This window comes from Musca autumnalis, unplaced genomic scaffold, assembly GCF_047663935.1.
Source record: "Musca autumnalis isolate F117 unplaced genomic scaffold, ASM4766393v1 scaffold_2, whole genome shotgun sequence".
Lineage (NCBI taxonomy): Eukaryota > Metazoa > Arthropoda > Insecta > Diptera > Muscidae > Musca > Musca autumnalis.
In genome coordinates this window covers 223582566-223607036 of record NW_027411755.1, presented here as the reverse complement: position 1 = coordinate 223607036, position 24471 = coordinate 223582566, and the positions used below count along the sequence as shown (strand labels likewise).

At 40.4% G+C, this 24471-nt stretch overlaps 2 protein-coding genes across 2 annotated transcripts; one reads left to right on the top strand and one right to left on the bottom strand.

The window, feature by feature from the left end:
- Window positions 1-9488: 9488 nt before the first annotated feature.
- LOC141392530 (uncharacterized) lies at window positions 9489-10251 on the bottom strand. The gene is made up of 2 exons (XM_073965467.1): window positions 10112-10251; window positions 9489-10038 (listed from the first exon to the last, which is right to left on the bottom strand). Exons 1-2 carry the CDS (start codon window positions 10120-10122, stop codon window positions 9489-9491), a joined length of 561 nt encoding a protein of 186 aa, XP_073821568.1. The 5' UTR covers window positions 10123-10251.
- A 10760-nt stretch (window positions 10252-21011) lies between these two features.
- On the top strand, window positions 21012-22655 carry Cyp303a1 (Probable cytochrome P450 303a1). The gene has a single exon (XM_073966327.1). The coding sequence runs from the start codon at window positions 21084-21086 to the stop codon at window positions 22593-22595; it is 1512 nt and encodes a 503-aa protein (XP_073822428.1). The 5' UTR covers window positions 21012-21083; the 3' UTR covers window positions 22596-22655.
- Window positions 22656-24471: the final 1816 nt, after the last annotated feature.

Genomic DNA, 24471 nt, shown 5'->3' with positions numbered 1-24471 from the left:
GCATTGGACAGAGACATAACAAATCATCGATTGTCTCTGCACTTTCATCCCCTTTCCCATTTGCAACACATTGGTCTTATTCTGCAGTTCCCCATAATTATTCCTACCGTTAGTTTCAGGTCGGACTACTTCAGGGAAAATAGAGATGTGATACGTCGCTTCTGGAGGATTAACCAGATTTCCTTCTGGCAGAGATTAGCTTGCCAAATGAAGTGACACAAAAGTGTCTTGATGGAGTTGTTGATTGCAATATCGGGTGGCTCCAAACCGATAACAAAGTGGGGAGGTTCTCCATTGCCCGAGACCTCAATGTCACGCAGACGAACTTTGACAAGCACCCACCTTTTGTCAATGATCTTCCCATTAGGATCAGATCTATCCGAAACTGCCTCTCGAAGTTCGTCTGTGACCATTGCTGCTCTTTTCAGCGCTGAACACCCATGATTCGCAGTCGTCTGGTCGTGAGCATTGGACAGAGACATAACAAGTTATCGATTGTCTCTGCACTTTCATCCCCATTCCCATTGGCAAGACATTGATCTTATTCTGCAGTTCCCCATAATTATTCCTACCGTTAGTTTCAGCTTGGACTACTTGTGGGAAAATAGAGATGTGATACTTCGCTTGTGATTGTTTGGCCAGATTGCCTTCTGGCAGAGTTTAGCTTGCCAAATGAAGTGACACAGAAGTGTCTTGATGGAGTTGTCGATTACAATATCGGGTGGCTCCAAACCGATAACAAAGTGGGGAGGTTCTCCATTGCCCGAGACCTCAATGTCACGCAGACGAACTTTGATAAGCAGCCTCCGTTTGTCAATGATCTTCCCATTAGGATCAGTAGTGGGATTCTGTAACTTTTTTTTGCTGTTACCGACAAAAATCGGTAAAGTTAAATCGCAAAATTATTACTAAAAACATAAAGAAAAGTTGGCATCACTGTTTGTGTCGGTAGAGGCTAGCGACTAATTTTTATTCATCGTTAACTTACCGAAAAAATTCGTTAATTATCGAAATTATAAGCATTTTAATTTTACCGACAATTATCGATAACAGCAAAAATGAGTTACAGAATCCCACTACTGATCTATCTGAAACTGCCTCTCGAAGTTCGTCTGGTACCATTGATGCTCGTTTCAGCGCTGCTACACATGAGAATTTGGTTAGCTTGTGAGACTACATTACCGGCTCTCATTCTTTTCATAGCAAGTAGAGGAGGTAAACGGTATGTGGTTCCGCTGTTAACCTAATTCCCTTCGTCGTGTTCTTTGGTGAATAAGGGCTGGTTATTATTTTGATGTGAATCCTTCGTGGGACATTGAGTCCAGTCACTATTGCTCCTGGTTTGGCATTGGGCTCGCTGTAGACGTTGAACTCAACATGACCTCGGAGGACATAGTGATGAGAGAGAAAGCTTGTTAAGGTCAGGATTTCTCGTGGGCAATATTTATTTTTCAAATTTGCTTACCGCCTTGTGATTAATCCTGCTTTAACCTACACTTTCTCATCGAGAGGGTTCTCTGCCGATGTTCTTCCTCAGGTAGTACATCGACCTATGGTAGATCATCTTCTCTTTAGTCGATGGTCAGACTAGCACGATTTCAACATGGCGACGTCAAGTTTATAGGCGAGGGGTATGAAGTAGTGAAACCCATGTACATGGTTTTCTGTGTTTGTTGTGTTGCCTCTTCTTGTTCTTCGTTGCAAGATTTTTTCTTCAATTTTCTTTCATTTTTATTTTCTCAAGCAAACGTTAACAACAAAACAAACATAAATATATTTAATAAAAACATTTAATTAATGAAATAGTGAAAATTTAACTATTAATATTAATTTAATTATTAATGTTAATAATTTTGTGTTGTTTTTGGTTTATTTATGTCTTTTTTTTGTTTTTATTGGTATGAGAAACACAACAAGCGCGAATGGTAAAATAAAGAGGACACGCAAAGATCTTAAATTTCACGTTAACGTGTGTGGACATTAACGAAATTTGAAAAGAAACTTTAACGAAATTGGTTTCATGAAACCTTGCTAGTCTGACCATCGACTTACCCAACAGATTTGTTCTTTCTCTTTCTTGAGGCGCGGGAATATTCTCTGCGAAATCGTTGGCCAACATACGATTCTACCTCGGAATACTAATTCTACCGGCAACGGCCGATGTATTGTCCTCCTTTCCACTGAGATCGAGACCAATTTGCAGACGACTACTGGAATGACTCTGATCTAAAGTTCGTAATCGGATAAACTATCATCGGCCTCGGCAGAAACACAACCCTGACTGCTGTCCCTTTGCGTTTCTGATTCCTGGGATTGTACTGAGCAAAAAGTCCACTAGACCATATGTCTACGGTGAAAATCGAGCCTCCCGATTTTGAAGTTTTTATCCACGTTTTTTTTTTTGGATATTTTGGCATACAACAACCAAACCATTTTTGATCCAACACTAAGACCAAAATTGTAGCCAAGACTAGCTTTAAGGCCTCGACGGATAAGGAACATGGCATTCTTGCTCAAGTCATATCTGGTAAATAACTAAAGACCAAGTTCGACTTAAATCAAATGTGATTCTGACATCTTTTTATTAGGTCGTCTTTAGTCTTTTATCAGATATGACTTCAGCAAGAATGTTGAGCCCTTTAAGAACCCTGTAGCACATCGTAAAGGCATTGGGACGCTCTTTCAGGCAGACGGGAGGCTAGATTTTCACGGTAGATATATGGTCTAGTAGACTTTTTCTCAGTACAGTCCCAGGAATCCGAAACGCGAAGGGCCCAATAAGGTGTTTTCCTTGCTTGCATCACGCTATGTTTGTTATCCCATGAACCATCTTCGTCCCACAAATTTTAAATATTTTTAAAAAAGTGCAGTAAAAGAACATATCACGTTTTAATTTTTTTGCAGCAGGTTGTCGCCCTTTTACTACGGTGGAATGGGGGCAAGTCCATTATTCCAGAGATAATCAGGGCAATCAGGAATAAAAATTCCGTGCGAAATTTGTTCCCTTTTCCCATTTTTTATTTCCACATTAAGGGAATATTTTTGTCGATTCGGCGAGAATATTACATAATTAATTGATTCTAGTAGATTTCAACGATTTAAAATATTGATTTTAAAAGAATTTAACTTTTTAAAATTAAAGCTCTAAAATCTCACACTTAAATATAGTTCAATGATAAATTGCACCTTCAGAACATCCTGGTCCACCACTGTTGGTATGTTTTTTATACAACCATAGGCTGAGGGTGTTTAGTTATTGGTCGACTAATTATTTTTATTTGTTTAAAAAAAATGGATTCAGTTTGGTGGATATTAAAAGTTCGGAGCGACCAAACTTACTGTCTATTTATATTTAATTGTTCTTTCTCGTATTCTCAATCGAAATCTATTTGATGCCCGCTTTGCCGACTATAAATATTTTATAAACAATTTCATAGGCAGAACTACTTATTGATTGGAGCTTTTATTTAAGCAAATTTCGTTTCATACGTCTGTTTCTATTCAATTTAAACTATAAAAACAAAAATATTTACCTACTGTATGCATTTGAGAGTGAGACTTGTAAACCAAATAAAGAAAAATTATTCTAAATAATATTAACAAATAATGAAACAAACAATAGAACTAGTAAATATTAGTCATATATTATATAAAAATGTTTAAGCGTAGCAAATGTTGAAAGTATAAAAACCGGAAAATATGAAAAGAATTACAATTTTAAAAAGAAATATTTAAATTATTTTTGTTACAACTATCCCCCAATACACCCAAACACACATATCGTATTTGACGAGCAAGGATAACATAGAAGGTACAGAGAATATAACTGATTTTAAGGAAAATTGATCAGCTGATCTTCTGCCCTAATTGTTATCCTTAATTGCAAATATTTTAAAATAAAGCCTACTGTTTCTTTTTTATAATATGCATGCTCATTCTCTTCTCCCAACAAAATAGAATTAACCATTTTTTATTACCACAAAAACAATCTCTACCGCTCTTACTCTCTCTCTCTTTCTATCCATTTGTAATCTCCATAATGAAAAAACCAATAAATAATCGATAAATCATTTAAAAAGAGAAAAAAACTAACAATGTACCAACAATGCTTTAAGTGTTTGATTTAAACAATAAACATAAACTGAAATTTATATAAACAAAACAAATAGACAAATAAAAATAAATAAAATTTTTTGTAAAAAAAAAACTAAACGTAGAATTTTATTAATTTTGGATATATAGAAGACATTGTCGAAGGTCACACTTGAGTGGTTTCATTGAAACTTTTAGGTATTTATAGATCAAGTTCCCCATTACAGCAACTTTATGATATCACTCTACTGTGAAACTCGACCTAGGAACCCTTGTTTTCATGAAATTGTTTCAATGAAACACTCTAGTATGACCTTCGACTATCGGTTATTGGTCAAGGCTATGTGGTCATGTGAAACCCAAATCTGATCTTAATGCTCCTCATAGCGAATACACATAGAAATATACAACATTAGGTGTGTCTTTTCACTTACTAAATTTTACTGAGTAAATTACTCTCAGTAACTTTTAGCAAGTTTTCAATGACACATCTGCCAAAAAATGTGTAAAAAGACAACATTCAGTAACATTTCGTAACAATTATTAAAAATTATCACATAAAAAGACACATCTGTTATTTCACTGAGAAAGTAGAAATAAAATAATTGTTTATTTTATATCATTTCATAAAAGCATGTTTACAACTACGAAATCCAATGGATTTCATCTGTCAATTATAGTTAATAAAATCCAGTGAATATAAGGTCTGTACGATAACTCAAACTTTTACAAAATGTTGTTCGATAACAAACTTGTACATTAAAAGTGAAATGAGAAGTTGTTGCAAGAACTTGCAAATACTTTTTACTTGCGAAGTTATCGAACAGGCATATAGTTTGTAGTATACACAATGGAATTGACATTTGAAGTCCACTGGCTTTTAAAACCTTTACTCTACAGAAATGGCGCCCAACATGGGGAGCCTGAAATATTTCTGTATTCTCTTTTTATACCCTCCACCATAGTATGGAGGGTATATTAAGATTGTTTTCCGTTTGTAGCGCATTGAAGTAATAACTTGGGACCCTATAAAGTATATATATTCTGATCATGATAAAATTTTGAGTCAATGTAGCCATGTCCGTCTGTTGTAATCACTCTACCGTCGATATTTTGAGGATTTTAGGTACAATTTTAAACCAAACTAGCTGTTATGTGATATTTAAAGTTCTTAGTAGTCATAACACTTCTCCACCAAAAATTGTCTATATAGGTCTATGTTTTGGTATAGCCCCCATATAATGGTACCTCCCGATTTTCGTTATTTTGAGGGTTTTAGCTCCAGAGAACCTGTAATTTTGAGGTTCTCTGTGGTCACGAAACTTCCCCACCAAAATTCGTCGACATAGGTCCATGTTTTGATATAGTCCCCATATAGCGGTACCTCCCGATTTAACTTACTTTCTTAGCTGGCCCATTACAGAACATTTGTTGCATAGACCGAACAAAGAAAAGATCTCCAATTCTCTCTGTTTCGTGCTTCGCTTTTTGGAATACCGCGCCTTGTCATCTCTTCACCCACTTGTTTGCGCTATCTATTCTTTTGCCTGCCAATTCTGCGTTCACCGCCATGTGGCTCGTTCATCATCGCTCATTCTTATTATATGGCCTAGCCAACGCAATCGCTGCATCTCGATACGTTTAACAATATTGATGTCGTTGTATAGCAGATACAGCTCGTGATTCATACGAAGAATTTTCCTCTCAAACACACCAAGCACTGCCTTATCTGCTTGTGCAAGTACACATGCTTCGGAGCCATACATTAGCATGGGTAGTTTGACAAGATGTGGCTTTTTTTTAAATTGCTTACTTAAACCATAGTAGCATCTGTTGGCCAATACAATTCTTCTTCTTATTTCACAACTGATGTTGTTTGTTGTGTTTATGGCAGTGCCGAGGTAGACGAAGTCTTTAACTACCTCAAAATTATAGGTACCAACTTCCACAGTTGGTCCGAGCTCTATGGACGCTTTGCGCGTCGGCACCATCAATTTGGTCTTTTCGCCTCTTTTACCGCCAGACCCACTTTCGCAGATTCTGCTTCGACCTTCCTGAAGGTATCAGTTACTTCCTTTACTGATCGTCCCATGATGTCTATGTCATCAGCATAAGCAAGTAACATGTGGCTATTTGTGTAAATTGTGCCATTTCTTTTGACATTTGCATCTCGTATAACCTTTTCCAGCAAAATGTTGAATAGGTCACACAAAAGGCTGTATCCTTGTCTGAAACCTCTTTTGGTACTGAACTGTTCGGAGAGGTTCTTTCCAATTTTAACTGAGGACCTAGTATCAGTTAAAGTCATCTTACAAAGCCGGATGAGCTTTGCAGGGATACCAAATTCAGACATTACATGGAATACCTTTGATCGGAGGGGACTGTCGAAGGCTGTTTTATAATCGACAAAAAGGTGATATGTGTCGATCTGCATCTCTTGGGTCTTCTCCAGGATTTTCCGCAGGGTAAATATCTGGTCAATGGTGGACTTGCCAGGTCTAAAGCCACATTTGTATGGTCCAATTATTTCGTTGACCATTAACTTTAGTCGTTCGCACAATATCCCTGACATTATCTTATAGGCAATAGGGAGAAGACTTATACCCCTATAGTTGGAGCATACAGTCTTATCTCCTTTCTTGTGGACGGGACACAGGATGCTCAGGTTCCAATCGTCGGGTACGCGTTCTTCCTGCCAGATGGTGTTAACTAGCTGATGCATACACCTTATCAGCGCGTTGCCTCCGGTTTTAAACAGCTCGGCTGGTAAGCCATCGGCTCCTGCTGCTTTATTATACTTCAGGCGGTTGATTGCTGTTGTTATCTCATTTTGTTCCTTCCGTATCCTGAGCACGCTATCTGTATATGTTACCAGATTACCTTGCTGGTCTCTACAGGAGGATGTGCCTGTACCAAAGCCATCTGTTTGATGTATCACTCTTAGGTAGAATTTTCGGACTTCATTCTGGCTCCTGTACATCTCGATTTTTTCACACTCCCGCTTTTCCTTGCGGAAATACGTTTCTCTTCCCTCCTTTTCTCCCGATATCTGTCTCGTGAGCTACGGATTAAAGTAGCTCTCTTCGGTAGCAGCACGGCACTCCTGGTCATACCATGAATTCCTTTGTGGGCAATATTTTGCCATTGTGTTGTTATGTTATCGGGACAGGAGTGCTCTCATTAAGCAATTGGGCTAGTTGAGTGGAATATGCTGTGGCTATCTGTTGTGTTTGCAGCCTATCGATGTCCAACTTCCGCGTTGTGTGTGTTCGTGCTTTATTTGCAACGTTTAGACGGGTACGTACCTTTGCTGCAACAAGGTAGTGGTCCGAATCAATGTTTGCGATCGTACATCCAACATGCTCGATGAATGTCTTCCATCTATCACAACATGATCAATTTGATTACTTGTTCTTTGATCTGGAGACAGCCAGGTGCCCTTATGAATATCGAGATGATTAAATCTGGTACTGCTAACTACCATGTTTTTTTCAGCTGCAAAGTCTACCAGCCTCATACAATTGCCAGATGTTTCACTGTGGAGACTGAAATTCCCGACCGTTGGGCCAAAGATATTCTCCGTTCCAATTTTGGCATTAAAATCGCCTAGTATAATTTTAATGTCATGGGCAAGGCAACGGTCATATGTTTCTTCTAAGCGCTCGTAAAATGTATGTTTGGTCTGTTCGTCTTTTTCTTCAGTGGGAGCATGAGCGCAAATAAAGCTGATGTTGAAGAATTTAGCTTTTATTCAAATTGCTGCTAGTCTTTTATTCACTGGGGTGAAGCTGCATACCAGATGTTTTAGTCTCCAACTAACTACAAATCCGCAACCAAACTCATGCTTTACATCATGGCAGCTATAATACAGTGCGTCACCTTTAGGTGTTGTTGTGACGCCTTTCCCAATCCATCGTATTTCCTGTATGGCAGTAATATCGGCCTTGTACTTTTCAAGTACGTCTGTCAATGCGAAGACTGCACCTTCTCTATAAAGAGTGCGAACATTCCAGGTGCAGATTCGCAGATCATGATCCTTCAAACGTTTGCGGGGTTCGTCAGATTTAGAGTGGCTCGTTTTTCTTTTCTTTCGTTTTTTCATAGTATGCTGTGTTTTCTAGGGGAGGGTTACTAACCCGACGCCCAAACCCAAGTTTTTAACGTTCTTATGGGTGAACGCGCGGCACATGTTAGCTCACTACCATTAACGGGTGTTAAAGGCAGTTCCCCAGGTGACACCACGGGGAGGTCAATTTCTACATGAGATGAAAGTGGGACCAAGATGAATCCTGGACTTTGTCATGTTAAAACCGGTCAGGACCGTTCCGTGGTATCTTCCATCCCCTACGTCACCGAAAAAATACCCCTCAGTAATGTTCGTGACATTTCCTAAGTATTTCAGTATTCGAGTCCGTTCGGACTCGGATAATATGAATTTTGGGTGCACTCAGTGATATGACAGAAGTCTCCCTTGTCCCTTCTTGGATGTTTGTGGAACAATGCTGTCCACGATTGGGCGCCATTTCCGTTCGTTTAGGGAGAAATGTGTTGAACACGCACGCGAAAACACATACACACGCACACAGACACGATAATTTTAATTAGAAAAAAACAGGAATTTCGCAACACACATGTTTGTCAACTGATTTGACTTAATTAAAAAACAAACAAAAATAATTTTTGCAAGTTATTTTAACCATTTATTTTCACTTTTCTTATTGTTTAAGTATTTTTGTTTTTCTCTATCATACAACAACAACATAAAACAGTTGCATTTTTCAGTAGTTTATGACAAAAAAGCAGGGTTGCGTATAATAGTATAAAGTTTTCGTGCGTTGTTTAGAATAAATGACGCAGCTATCGTCATTTATTTTTGTATGGTAAATGACGGAAAATGTTGCCTAAATGATGAAACAGCCCTAAAACCTAATTTTTGTTCTAATGTAAAAAGCATACTACCCTATTAAATCACAATTTTTAGCTGTGTTAAGGCATGCGTACATAAGCTGCCTTGCCTGCTTACCTTGCTTGCTTCTGATAAAAGAATAAAAAGAAAAGGGCAACCCAGTTCGAAATTTGCTCGGCCTTCTTTATTCTTTTATTTTTATTATGCCAAAAATGAAGCAGGAAAGCAAGGCAATCAGGCAGAGCGGCTTATTTACGCAGGCCTTTAGTCTTTCGTAAAAAAGTTTAAAAAATCTACGAGTACCTCAGTTTATGTGCCTGACAAGACATACAACAATTTAAACTAATATTAATTTATTCAAACATGTTCGCTATAAGATAGTTAATACTAAATGACTTTTTTACGTACTACACTATAAAAACACTGTATCATTAGTGCGATACATTCGATATAAGGCACATTAAAATAATGACTTCATCCACGAATAGCATTAAGATGTGTCATTTTCCACAGTTTCCGCCAACCACTTGAGCATTTTCAGCATTGTTTTCGCTGAATACCAACAAAAAGGATAATCATCATAACAACGTTCGGTGCGGCCGCGATAAGCCAAACCCCGACTAAAAGCTTGGGCAATTTTCGAAGGAGCCACACTTATATTTTCCTCTAGAAAATCACATATCAACACTGCCTCCTCGGAGTTCTTTTCAGCACCCGATAATAGTTGACACACCAGCGATTGTAAACATTCAAAAGGATCCCGGGACAGGATACGTTTCCAATCGATAACACTTGCAGTGGAGTTGGATTTTCTTGTTATGATTTTTTCTGGAACTCGACGTATATGACGTTGTTGTTGTTGTTGATGATGTGTGATGTCACGTTTACCACGTACAATAAAATTATCCAGATTTCGACTGGCTCCAGTTAGTAAACGTGCAACGGCTGCTGGTACTGGTTGACGTATCTTATCCCAATCTTGAGCCAATAAATGCAACATGTACATGGCACCCAGGCCCATGGCCATTAAAATCAATACTCTGGAAGGAGTAGAAGAAAATTAATTGAATTTAACTTTAAATTCAATTCGAAATGTTTCGACATTAACCTTACCTGAAACCCATTATTAAATGCTCGTGTTTTTCCTCTTGAATTGTAATCCGATTTTTTAACCGCAAACTTAAACGTTTGAAGCACAAGTGAAGCTTAACTCCTGCTCAAATGTATCAACAACTCCAAATCAAATTGGTGGCAAGAAAGTGCTGACCAAAAATTACCACTTCGACATAAATTCGCAAGTATGGCCGTGGAATTTCTTTTGCATGTAAGAGGGTGGTATTTTCAGGTGAGTTTAAACTTCAAAAGAGATTCGAAAAAATTCCATAATTATTGATTTCAACTGTCAATTCCATTGCTTAAACGTCAAATGAAATCGAATGGATTTCGGATGAGTTTTCATTTGACGTATACGCAAAGGAAGTGACAGTTGAAATCGAGTGGATTTCGTAAATGTAAACCAAGCATTAGCTTCATATTGGGCTGATAAGAGTGAAAGTGGGCAAAAAACCCATGGCTACACTTTAGAGATCTAGGGAAGAGTTGAGGCAATTGGGGTTTTTCTGAACGAAAATTTGCCGTGATTTTTTTTCACTTCCTCCCTTAAGTTGAACGGCGGAAAGACAAAACTCACGAGGAATTTTCGTTCAGAATAACACCGAATATGCCAATGGACCATTTTGAGGGTATACTATTCAGGGTTGATAACAGATTTTAGCATCTTCCCAAGGTTAGGTTAGGTTTTAGTATGCGTAGCTGCTGTGATGGCAGCCACTCCACTCGGAGACCTTGGGGTCCATTGTGAAGGTGATGGCGGGTGAGATGTAATGATGTAAAGGTGATGTCTGTAGATTGGATGTAGTTTTCCGATGTAACTGTAAGAGTAGAAAGATGTTGTAGATGAGAGTGTAGATGTGGTAGTTATACAGATATAGATGTAGTGAAGATTGTAGTTGTGAAGATTGTGGTTAGTTATAGCTGGGACGTGATTGACAATGATACTGTGTAGAGGTGGTGCTTGTCCTGTTCTCAGCACGTTGGAGCAATTTCAGGCAACTTCGGCTTGGAAAACACTACAATATTCGTTCAGCTTGTATGATTGTCGTAGACCAAGGGATTTGCTATAGACGCTCCTGTGCCGTTTTCCATCTTAGAGCCGTCAGTATAGATCTCTAAACAGTCTAGAGATAGCATCTTCCCAAACTTATATCGACAATGGTAATTGGAAGATCCATAATTATTTCTCAAAATTTCCAAACCTCCTTAGCCAAAAAATGGAAAAAAATTAACAACAATAGTAATAACAACTTGGTATTGTCCAAAACGCACTTTGGTCATGACCAAACAGGAACTGTACCAAACGAGTGCATACATTTTAGTTTTGGTGATGCTATCGACACCACACCACAAAAAAAAATTTCGTTTTCTTTTTCTCATTTTCCGGTAGTTGAGGTAATATTTTCACGAATTCACTTGCATCTAACAGTGTATGGAGGTGGTCGGTGGGTCGGTTACAACGTAACCGGTTTGTTCTGATGACATTTGTTTTTCCTCTCATTTGCTGTGTGACATAATAGGTGGCAATGCTGTTGCTTGCTAACCGGTCAAAGCTGTCGTTTATGAGGAAAACAAGAAAATCCTGGATGTGGGTTGCTTTTTTTCTGTGTTAGTCTGTGTGAATGCGGGTATTGGCGCAGATTCCAACACTCAATTATTTTTTCAATGTTGAGGTCTGGTAAATTACATGCTATGTGACTTTGGAATAATTTATGTGGAAGACAAAATAAAAAACAAAACAGTAAAACAACAACAACAATTTTATTATAACACTTCCCCACTTGTTTAGAGGTACACATTTCCCGCTAAAGATGATGATGGAAGACAAGTTTTGTTTTCTGCAATAAAAGTTAGCAGTCGGATGCAAGCAAATTTGACATGCTTTCAATTCGATTTGTATGGATTTGAAATTTAAAAACTATTTCACAACAAGTGTTGTATTGATGATAGGAGGATTATTGAAGAATAGAGATATTAGACGCTTAAAGTTGTTAAAAACTACAAAACAAATGAAATTGTTGTAAAATAAACAATAAGTAAAGTTGTCAAAAAGTTATTGCATATGAGGCCTGGGCATGATACAATAAGAAGGTAGCAGCAACTGCCGTTTTTGGTAACATAAGATGTCAAAATTTGACATAAATTCAATGCAATTGACACATTATGTAACCATCATCTGGGCTGATAATGCTACCTTCTTATTGTATCATGGGCCTGGGGCTGCAAGATTATAAAATTTTTCATTTGACATTTATTTGTTTTAAAAAAGTGTTCATTTCAAATTTTCATAGAACAAGAATTGAATTGTCCTTTGTGTCGTAGCAAAGAGAACAGATACTTATTTTTACCTTTTTGCTCTGTTTGTTAGCTTCTCACAGCAAAAAAGGAGCACAGACCAGGCCTCCTCCCAACTCGAATGAAGGGTGGTGAAAGAGACTTTGGAAGAAGAAGTGGATCATTCACACACATCCCCAACCACTAAAAGTAGTAAGGCCCAGGGAAGAAAGCACAAACACGCCTATAAGAGAACGGAGCAATATTACAATACGTTCGTCGATAAGTCCCCATGTGATGCCCCGCAGTCGGAATTCCCGGAGATCAGGTTGAAACTTCGATTCGCCTATAAAAGAAGTACCCTGGCCCGGAGGTAGCCACAAGTCTATAGACTGTGATAACTACACCGGATCCAGGCAAGTTCCGGTGGCTTCGAGCAGTCAGAGTCCCATGGGAACACCAGTGATGTCTGTTGAAGGGCCAGGCAACTTGGCTCCATTGTAACGTACAAAAAAGTCCTCAAAATTAACGGTTGTTATATAATCTGAAGAGTTACAACATTAGAGCCGGAATAAGTGAATTGTGAGCCACCGTTAAGTTACTCTCGATCCCCGGAAAGAAGGAAGATAGGACCTCAGACACGTTTCACGACGCTGCACTAACTGATGCGAAGAGGTGCGCAAGTTATTTCAATCGACAGTTTGTCGAGCACGCCGCGAGTGACAGGGTGAAGAGAAGAGTACTACCTCGCATTAGATATGTATATTCCTACCAAGTATAAACCACCACAATTTACAATTGATGATGTGTCGAATGTTATCAGGAACGCTAAATCATCCAAAGCGTTGGGCCCTGATGAAATCTCCATGGTAATGCTGAAACTGCTAGATGTGCCGGGCGTCGAGTATCTCACTAAAGTGCTCAACATGTCGCCAGCCCACCAAATCGTTCCCGAAGTCTGGAAAATGGTCACGGTGGTCTCACTACCGCCGGCATTCCGCCAACTTCAGGCGGCATTGAGATCGTAACGTATGCGGATGGTTGAACGATTTTGGCGTCAGGCACCTTCCCTGATGTCATTTGTGAAAGTCTGAACTCCTATTTGGCTGATCTTACCATCTCTTTTCACACGAGGAATATGCAAATATCCGCCACTATCTACGGCCATATGTTCAGCACATGGACGGTAGAGGTGAGAACAAAGTTGATTATGGTCGATGGTAGCAGAATTTCGACCGCAAAATAAACCAAAAGTCTAGAGGTCAAATTCTACAGCATGTTGATGTCGCCTACGCATGCGACAAGCTGAGAGGAGCAAGGTCCTCAATTCCCTAGCCGGCAGCACTTGGGGTGCAAATAAAGAAACCTTGTTGACCACATATAACGCGATAGGTCGGTCTGTGGTTCGCTGTGCAGCGCAATGGAAAAATGTTCAAACCTGTCAGAATGACGCCCTGAAAACTGCAAAAGTGAATCATCTACATGAGGAGACAAAGGCTCTTTCAGTACAGCAACGTAATTGCATGCTTTCGTTGCAATAGTTGCTCACAAAGCTACATATCCCAGATTGGGAAAATACAGCAGCAAACAGAGAGGATTGGAGATTTTTTCTTAGTTCGGCTTATGGAACAAATGTTCTGTAAAAGGCCAGCTAAGTAAGTAAGTTGCTCGGGTGGTACTACGAGAGCCAACCTAATCACCATGTCAAGAGGGATCTTCACAATCTAGAAAGGAAGGTACAGCGTTGAAGGAGAGAAGCCCTATTTCAGCAAGTCTATCAAGCAGATTTCAATAGCATCCACACATATGCAGTCGCAGATGTCATAAACAACTATCGTGTGAATGCGGTGCTCGGAGAACATCTCCCATTTATCGCAGCTAAGGACCGTGCTCGTAGGGCAAGCATCGATAACACCGTGCAAAACATCTGCTAGCATGCGACATAAGATCTCACGACACACTGCCCTGCCAAACCTACTCAACTTACTACAGTGGCTTTTTGGTTACATCCCATTGAAGCAGCCACAATCCTAGGAATGGAGATAGACCCAGAACCAGATTGTGCTGAAAAACGTACATACAAACATATCACTGTTACAGCAACAACCAGCCAATTAGGTTGGTCCATATGGACCATTATGCCTTGGTGCGTGGTCTCACGAAATTTTTTGAAATTTTGAGTGGTAGGTACACGATTGAGTGAATTGAACTTTCTGTGTCTAGGACAGCTATGAACAAAGCAGTACTCTAGCGTCGATTCATGGCACAAATACTTCAGTCACACATATTATTTTGTGCATCATTGGTCTAGGATGACCCGCCCCATAGCCACTTAAGGCTCCTGCAATAATTTAAAAGTAAGTCTTACCAGATCCTTAGTTCCGTCCACACTAGAGTGAATTTCATTAAAAATTTTCATGAAATTAGGCGTTCTTAGGTCGAATTCCTCACAACAGCAATGTCATGATTTTACTCTACTATGGAACTCGATCTAGAGACGCATAATTGCATGCCAACATTTCAGCGAAATTACTCTTGTGTGGCCCTGGACTTATGGTTTTCTCTGCGTAGAGCTTGCCGAGTTTGCTAAGAAACAAAGCGGTATCTCAAATATCTTATTTCCCCCAACATTACACTGCCGTGATACCTAGCAAAACTTTACGGCTATATTGCTATCATATCTGCAAAGTTTGAGATTCCCTTTAATAGTTCTAAGGCTTTCAACCCAGCAAAAACTTCTGGCTGAAAACACTGCAGTTCTCGCTAAGTTTGAGCGCCTGATGTACAGTTCTTCACAGTACACACCAGCTCCCCGTGCCTTCCTCATCCTCGATTCATCAGTAAAGATGGATGGGTTATCAGAAAGTGGTATGGCTTGCGTCCACTTAGTTCTCCCTCAGCTGTGTCCAAGTCCAAGATAGGCGAAATATCTGTTACTGATCCACTAATGAGAACTGACACAGCTTGTTGGGCAGTAGCTGACTTCGACAGGTTCGAAGTACTACTTAGGGCCTGCCATCAGACAGAAGCAGCCATGGGTTAACACCACTGTTCTATACAGCCCGTGTATTACATGCGGTCTGGAGCCTCAGCTTTTACCTATGGAGTTCTTGCAAGAATAAACTGCAATTAGGTCCCTTTTGGTGCGGTCCTCACTTCTTCACATTTATAAGATACTTGAAAGTTTATAGCCCAGTGGATCGGAAAGGAAACTCATCCGACAGCCCCGGTCCGATATAGAGGTATACTCCATATTTGTGGAGGATACGTTATTCTGGAAGGTGACCGGATTTCCCCTATTGCGTACAGATTGCAGATTATAAGTCAAAATAAAATCGTACATGGACTTGCCTCTCACATGTTTGTCATTGTTCCTCAGTGAAAGTGATAAGAATTTGCATTACAGTCCATTATCAAGCAGCAGCAGTCCGATGTCTCGACCACTAGTTTGTGCGCCAATTGACTTGGTGGGTCTGGTACTTCATGCGGCATGTACACCGAGGCTATCACCAAGACTCTTCTCAAGCCTACTTCCAGTCTCACTGCTGTCGTATCGCTGTCAATGTAATTGTAGAATTGAATAAGATTTTGACTTTTTAACTACAAGTTCTTATCTTCTCCCCATTGGATTTGTAATATAGGGAGTAGCGCTCATCGTTTAGTCCAGAAACTTTATTTTTCTACAAATAGGATTCCTGAACTAAAGCGATGTCTTCTTCAGTTCTGGCAAGGGAGAGAAGATGTTCGGCAGCGGCCGCTTTGCAGTGATGCAGGTTTATTTGCACCACGCAAATACCGTGCTGCCAACGTTCTTCACTGTGACTCCGGGATGCGGGACCGATGTCATCCCAACCCGAAGTACAGTTCTCCCTTACAGTCCTTAATGTATTTTCATCCATAGAGAATCTATGAATAGATGGAACTGAGGACGGTCATGATATAGTCCTCCACTATCATTATTAGGACTTAGCTTCGATTGGCCAGGTATCAACGAGGCTTCGTTCTATTACCCGGTTTGCGAATCTGAAACATCGATGGGCACGTGGACGCTTTACACCCCACTTGTTTAGGCAGGAGATCACTACCTGATATACATATGTCGCTCATCCCAAATATATAGTGCGAGATTTTCAGTAGAACTTGCTGGCACGCTAGGGATCTCTCCTCCTTTCCCAACCGGGCTTGGGACCGGCTTTGGCGGAATAATGCTCAAATTTAGCCTTGTACAAACAGTTCGAAGCTAATTTGCTTTTGAAACATTAAAATGACACCGATTTTTTTTACTTCCGAAACTAACTCGCTACACTTTAAGATGTCACTCTTAATTTCCCCCATTCCCAACTTGTGAATGTTTCCAGTATGCTTTCCCTTGGTTAGGTTAGTTTAAAGGACGCGCAGCTGTCATATCGGAGACCTTGTGGTCCATTGTGCTCATCCTGTTAAAGTATTGGAAGATTAAGTTGTAGAGAGGAAATTGTCATAGGTGGAAGAAGAGAAGTGTATGAAGCGTATATAAAAATTATATATGATTTATGTTTAGAGAAGAGATTGAGAGAGTTTGTCATGTTATGGTGCAGTAGATCCATCTCGCTGAAGCCATCTCAGACCTTTGGCGAGTAGAAGCAGGTTTGTTGGCTCTGTTTGGCCGAAGGTTGTCGTGTGTCACCCCATAATTTTCATTCTTCGGGTCACGAACATTGAACATCGGCATAATAGGTGTTCGGTCGTCTCCTCCTCATCCTCGCACAACCTGCAGTAGTCAACATCATCATCTCCTTCCCATTTGCAGGACATTGCCCTTATTCTGCAGTGACCCGTGATTACGCCTACAGTTAGTTTCAGGTCGGAGAGTAGAGATTTGGTCCTTCACTTAGAGACGATGGGCCAGATTGCTTTGGACACCCTACAGCCGGTTTCGTTGTGCCAAATTTGACCAGCCCAGTCCTGGTAACTTTGTTCTAGCTGCCGCATAAAGCGGCACAAGGGTGGCTTCATTGAGCTGTCGATTTCAATGTCGGCTGACTCAGATCCGCGGCCCAGTCCTGATAACTCTGTTCTAGCTGCCGCATAAAGTGGCACAACGGTGGCGTGATTATACTGTCGGTTGACTCAGATCCGCATCGCGCCAGTTCATCCACTTTTTTATTTCCCTCGATGTCGCAATGCCCCGCGACCCAGCACAAGGAAACGATTAATGTTGGGGCTGCAGTGCAAGACCGTAGCAGACTTGGCTGAGTGGGATCTAAGTGATTTAAGGGCCTTTGTATGATGGTTGTTAATGGATCGATACTGCACCTTTGGTAGAGATCGGAATTGGTTATAACATTTGGCCACCAAATTTTTAATATGTATCGAAGACATCGTAAATGACTGTAGCTTCGAACTTAATGCTATTGTTGTCAACCAGGTTTCACATCCGTAAAGCAATACGGAGAGAACGTTCGACTTGAATATAGTTATTTTGGTATTCGTGGATATTACTCAGGAGTTCCAGATACATCGTAATTGATTGAAAGCTCCGTTAGCTTTGCCAATTCTACTTGCGATGTCGGCTTCCGCTCCCCTTCGATTGCAATTATACTTCCGAGATAACAGAATTTCTCCACGAATTCAATCGGTTCGTCTCCAATAAAAAGGGGTTTGTGTTTATGGATTTCGTGTTTACTACTTTTGTTTTGTAAAATAGCAGCGTGGCCATATTCGGAGTTGCAACATGAATTTATCTCCTTGTTCTTGCACCACGAGAAGATCAAGTAGTACATTTAGGGCAGCCTGTGAAGTGCTTTTTATAGCATCGGTAATTAAAAGTGATGCACAATGCATTCCATCGTACCAAAGAACCATAAGTAAGAATAGGGCGAACTATGGTCGTAAAAATCCAATGGATGACCTGTGGTTTCAATCCCCAACTCTTACCAATAGAGTTCTTGCATTAATAAAGGGCTATAAGACCTCTCTTGGCACGTTCTTCGACATTCCTTTTCCACGTTAGTTGATGGTCCAGGATAATGCCGAGGTACTTGGCCTCTAAAGATAGCTCCAGGGCTACTCCCTCCAGCATTGGTAGGGTGAATGGCCTAACTTTCCTCTTGTTCGTAAGCAGAACCAGCTCTGTCTTAGATGGATTCACCCCAAGTCCATTGTTGTGTGCCCATCTTGATAGTTTGACTAGAGCTCCTTGCATGAGTCCCGATAGTGTTTGTGGGAACTTCCCGCTGATCATTATGACAACGTCATAAGCATAAGCTACTGTTTTTATACGTAGTTGGTCAAATTCCTTAAGTATTTCGTTAATCACCAGGAGCCACAGCAGTGGAGATAGTACGCCACCTTGTGGTGTGCCCCTTGTGACAGACTTCCGAATGGAGGTCTCACCGATATTTGAATTGATTATCCTGCCGCTAAGTATTCCATCGATCCAATTGATCAGGTGGTGGAAACACCTAAGTTCAAGAGTGAATTGTGGATGGATTCGAGTTTGACGTTATTAAAGGAGCCTTCTATGTCAAGAAACGCTGATAACGTATAGTTCGAGCCCATCATATTCCTCTAGATAAAACCAACGAGTTCATTTAGTTCAGTCTCCACCGATCTGCCTTTGATATAGGCAGGACTTTTAACACTATTTTCAAGCTTGGATCTTATTCCAAGGTCAAGCAATCTTTCTAATAGAAAGGAAGATAGGCTGATTGGTCTGTAGTCTTTAGAAAATGTGTGACTTGACTTCCCCGCTTTGGGGATGTATGTCACAGTGACCTGCATCCACAGAGCCGGAGTGAGCAATAGACGTAGACAGGCCCTAAAAATATGATCCAGGTGTTGAATCAATACCTCCAGTGCATTTTGTAGCATTACAGGGAAGATACCATTTGGACTAGGAATTGGTAAGTCGACTTTCGATTAATCGGCTTTCTGCAGTCAAAAGTTTAAAAATCGTAGTCGACTTTTGTGTGGAGGGAAAATCGCATAATCGATTATCTTGTAATCGATTTTGTTTTTGGGCGGTTTTAAGAGCAGTACACATTGTGAGTTTTGAATGTCGATATTTTGCAGTTATCGATAACTGTCCAACCGTCCAGCAACCACAAAACATTTTGTGGTTGCATGATGAATGACAAAAATGAACGGCCACACTAGCAAGCACCAACAAAGCTGTCATTCAAAACTGGCAATGTGTACTCAGCTTTAAGTACAGTACACATTGTCAGTTTTGAATGACGATTTTTTGCAATTATCGATAACTGTCCAACCGTCCAGCAACCACAAAATATTTTGTGGTTGCATGATGCATGACAAAAATGAACGGCCACACTAGCAAGCAACAACAAAGCTGTCATTCAAAACTGGCAATGTGTACCCAGCTTTACAGTTTCAAAAGAAAACTCGAAAATCATTGAATAATCGATTATAGTCGATTTGCTGCCGTTATGAAAAACTCGAAAGTCGAGGTTTAGGACTACTGAAATAATTGCCAGAACGAAAAATCGCGTTTTTAGTTTTAGACCAAAACCGAAAAATCGATTATAGCTTTCCACTACCCATGCCTAATCTGGACCAGGTGATTTAAAGGGCTTAAAAGTGTTTACCGCCCAAGCTATCTTAGTGTGACTTATGATCTCCTCGATGACTCTCACCTCACCCGTAGCTTGGTTGCACATGGGTGGATCGCCTGAGCGATCTGGGACATCCATGCAGTTGGGAAAGTGGGGTTTGTCTAGTACATCCAGAGTTTCTAGACCGGAGTTAATCCATGTACCATCATCCCGTTTGATACTGTCGATGGATTTGGGGTCCTTCGAGATTACTCGACGGAACATAGCCACGTTATTTACTCCCTCTATAGACTCGCTAAAGCAAACCCATGATCTGCCTTCTTTATTTCGCTGTTGTACTTATTGAAAGACACTTTGTAGTTCTCCCAATCTGTGGACAACTTCGTTTCGTTGGCTTTGTTATAAAGCCTTCTGCTAGTCTTCCTGAGATTAGCTTGATCTTTTCGACCACCAGACCCCCAATGGGCTGTTATAAAACTTAGCCTCTATGCATCTGTAGCTTCTTTAATCTTTGTATATCACATTGAATAATACAGATTTCCATGCCATCAACACCGATACGAGTACCACTCTGTAAGAAATTTAATGGCTATTAAATGACTGGAGCAAATCAACATCACAACAGTTGTTGTTATGGGTGTTATGTAACAGACAAGTTGTGGTGGAAAGTGAAAACCCAAAGAAAATTCACTTGATAGACTAACTCTTTTTCTAGCCGGTGTAAAATGGAGAGCCAGTAGCTTCGATCACAACAATTGCTGCTGGTAAAGACACAATTTTCAAATGTTGCAATTGAGGACTGGTTCAGTTGACCACTGGTATAAATTATGATGCAACCAAAGAAAACGCTTCAGTTCAGTGAACACCTTAAAGCTATAACTAGTCGGAGCGAAAGAAAAAGCAAAACGAAAGTACGTGCAACGGCGGGAAAAATCAAAAGAAAACAACGCGAAGTGTGTCAAATTGTAAAGAAAAACGACAAAAACTGAAAACTTGCAAAATGAATTTGTCAAAGTCTTAAAGCGGAAACGGAAGTGAACTAAATCTTTGCAGTGGTGGACCATAAATCTCCAAAACAAAAAATAAAATAAACCCCGTTACATAACAACCAAAAATCGGCCTGCCTGACCCTTTCCGCACCCAGCATGTTTTATGCCGTAACTTTTTTTACAATACTAATATTGTTATTTCTCATATGGGATGTACGGAAACCACGACGTTTTCCACCCGGACCCAAATGGTATCCCATAGTTGGTTGTGCTCTACAAATCTCACAATTGCGAGCAAAATATGGCATGTTCTGTAAGGTCATTGATGAACTGGCCAAAATCTATGTTAACCCCTACGGTCTGTATGGTTTGAAAATTGGCAAGGATAAGGTGGTAATTGCCTACTACAATGACACCATACAGGAAATGATGACCAATGAAGATTTGGATGGAAAACCAGATGGCATATTTTATCGCATGCGTACCTTTAATTCTAAAAAGGGGATTCTGGTCACTGATGAAGAGCTGTGGGTGGAGCAGAGACGTTTTATTCTCAGGCATTTAAAGGATTTTGGCTTTGCTCGCAGTGGCATGATCCATGGTATACAACAGGAAGCAGAATATCTTCTAGAAGATTTAAAGGATATTGTACGACAGCAGGGTGGAAAACGGGCCCAAGTTGCCATGGTGAATCTGTTTACCGTCTATGTGTTGAATAATTTATGGTCCATGATGGCGGGAAAACGTTACGATCGCAATAGTGCAGAAATCAATGACTTGCTGCAGATGTTCTTTGAACTGTTTCAACATGTGGATATGGTGGGTGCCATGTTTAGCCACTTCCCATTTATGCGTTATATAGCACCCAATTATTCCGGATACAATGCTTTTGTGGAGAACCATGAACGCATTTATTGTTTTCTACGCAAAGAGGTACAAATCCACAAGGAAACATTTAAAAATTACGACATACCCCGAGACCTGATGGATAGCTATTTGAGGGAATTGGAAAATCCCGAGCGCCGGCCATCATTTACCGAAGAACAGTTGTTGGCTGTGTGTTTGGATATGTTTTTAGCCGGTTCGGAGACAACAAATAAAAGTCTTGGCTTTGCCTTTCTTCACATGGTCCGCAATCCGGAAATACAAGAACGGGCCTATAATGAAATCAAAGATGTTGTGGGTCTTGAACGAAGACCGGAATGGAAAGATCGCATTAAATTACCCTATTGTGAAGCCATTGTCCTAGAAGGAGTACGCATGTTTATGGGGAATACCTTTGGCATACCGCATCGTGCTTTGCGGGATACCCGCCTTTCGGGTTATGAAATACCCAAAGATACAATGGTAATAGCGTGTTTTCGTGGCATGTTAATGAATCCTGTCCACTTTCCACAACCCCAACAATTCAAACCAGAACGATTTTTGCTGGATGGTTGTTTAAAAGTTCCCGAAGCCTATAATCCCTTCGGTTATGGTCGCCATCGTTGTATGGGTGATATATTGGGGCGACAAACAATGTTTATGTTCATTACTACATTGTTGCAGAATTTCCGCTTTGAAGCTTTACCAGGCCCGTTGCCCGACGATGAACCACTGGATGGTGTAACATCATCGGTGAAACCGTACATGGCCTATATGGTGCCACGACATGGTTTTATAGATTAGAAATAATTTTAAGGGAATAAAGAAAAGAAAAAAAAAATAAATAAAACAAATCTAATAAACATAAATGGTTGGTGAAAGAAAGTGTGTGAACATTTTTTTGTTTTACTGTCCGCAAACTGTAGTTTCAGATGCTGAGAACAAATCTATTGCCCACGGAACCGACCCTGTGTAGAACTTAATTGAAACGAACAAGGTCATAGATGAATACAAAAAAAAATGTTTACAAACTGAATCTTTTTCTGCCTTGTGCAGATGTGTGTGACTGAGCTGTTGTCATGTGAGGCCTTTGCTTCTAACTTATCTTCGCCATGTAATCTTTGGTCGTCCCAAGTCGAACCCCCATGTAGATCTAAATTAAATTCAACCCTTTGCTCAAATATTAAACGGATGGTATTTGTATGGTCCGCACATGAGCATCCACTTCGATTGAGGATAATTTTGGCAATTTTTTCGCTATTGTCGGTAGAACACAAATACCACGCCAATTTCCATATTCTTTAAAGTTGCCATTATCAGAAATTTTTATAATTACGCCATCTTTCCATTCGCACGGAAGGGTCTCTAAAGTGAGGAGGACTTCAGCACTAAGATTTATGTATATCGGCTTGTAAAATTCTGCGGGTATACCATCAATACCGGAAGCTTTTCCATTCGGTAATTGCTTGATGACAGCCTGGCGTTGTTGTTGTTGTAATCCCTACAGGTAAAGACTGTATCGAGAGGAAAGAAATAGAAAAGAAAAGACGAAAATATGAAATTAATATTTAGACATCTAGGCATCCACATCCAGTCCCAGAAAGCGGGCCACTTCAACTGGATGTGTCCAAAGAGACTCCGGCGTCAGGTCTGTCGGTTGTGCAGGACGCAAAGAAGTGCCGTGTGATAGCTGAAGGTTACGGCCTGCAAAGAAATTCTTGAGGGTGGGGAGGTAATTGTTAATGCGGTCTTCTTTTTCTTGGATATTCCTGCCAATGGACATGTTCGTGCAGTCATCGGCGTATGATATTAGGTGGACATTTCCGGGGGGTTAGGAGCTTTGGAGATATAGTAGTTAAATAACAACGGGGATAGGACGCCCCCTCCAGTACTCCCTGTTTATTTTGAATATGGTGTTCCTGAAAAATTTTTCACCTGCCGGTGCTGAGGTGGGTAGGGGGGCTTGCAAGAATTCATCTTCTATTATTCTTTTAAACAGGTCCCAATCAGCCTTGTTGAAGTTAGTGAAGGTTCTTTCTTCAGAGAAGGAAGATGTATCAGCCATGTTGATCTTTATTGTGATGGGCAGGTGGTCGGAGGAGATGGCATTCGCAACTAGACTTGCGCTGACTAGTGTGGCATTAGGGGAGCTGCGGCAGGAACCTGTAATGCGGGTAGGATGCTCCTCATTTATGGAGCAGAAGTTGGAATCATCTACCTGCTCTGCAGTTCCCTCTGGCATAGCAGCCTAGTTCCGAATGCCAGCTGTCGTGGTGCGCATTGTGTTATCATCCTGGAGGAATGGACTAATGGATGGTTTATAACCTGTGAGATAGACAGAATCTGGTGGTATATAGGTATTTAGGACGTTGATGTCGGTTTCCCCTGGAGTGATGTCGGTTTCCCCTGGAGTGATGGCTATACCCTGTATTTCAATATGGGGGTGCCCCTGGAGTGATGGCTATACCCTGTATTTCAATATGGGGGTCTGATGAGGCTACATGGAGTGGTCTGTAAGGTTAGGTGTCATGGATAATGAAGGCTAGTCCACCGCCTGTATCCCTATCTCTGTATAGCCTGAGAATAGAGTATGAAGAGGATCTCGTCAGGTTGCTTCTGTTTGACAACTTGGTCTCCTGTATTGCTGTATAGTAGTTAAATAACAACGGGGATAGTACGC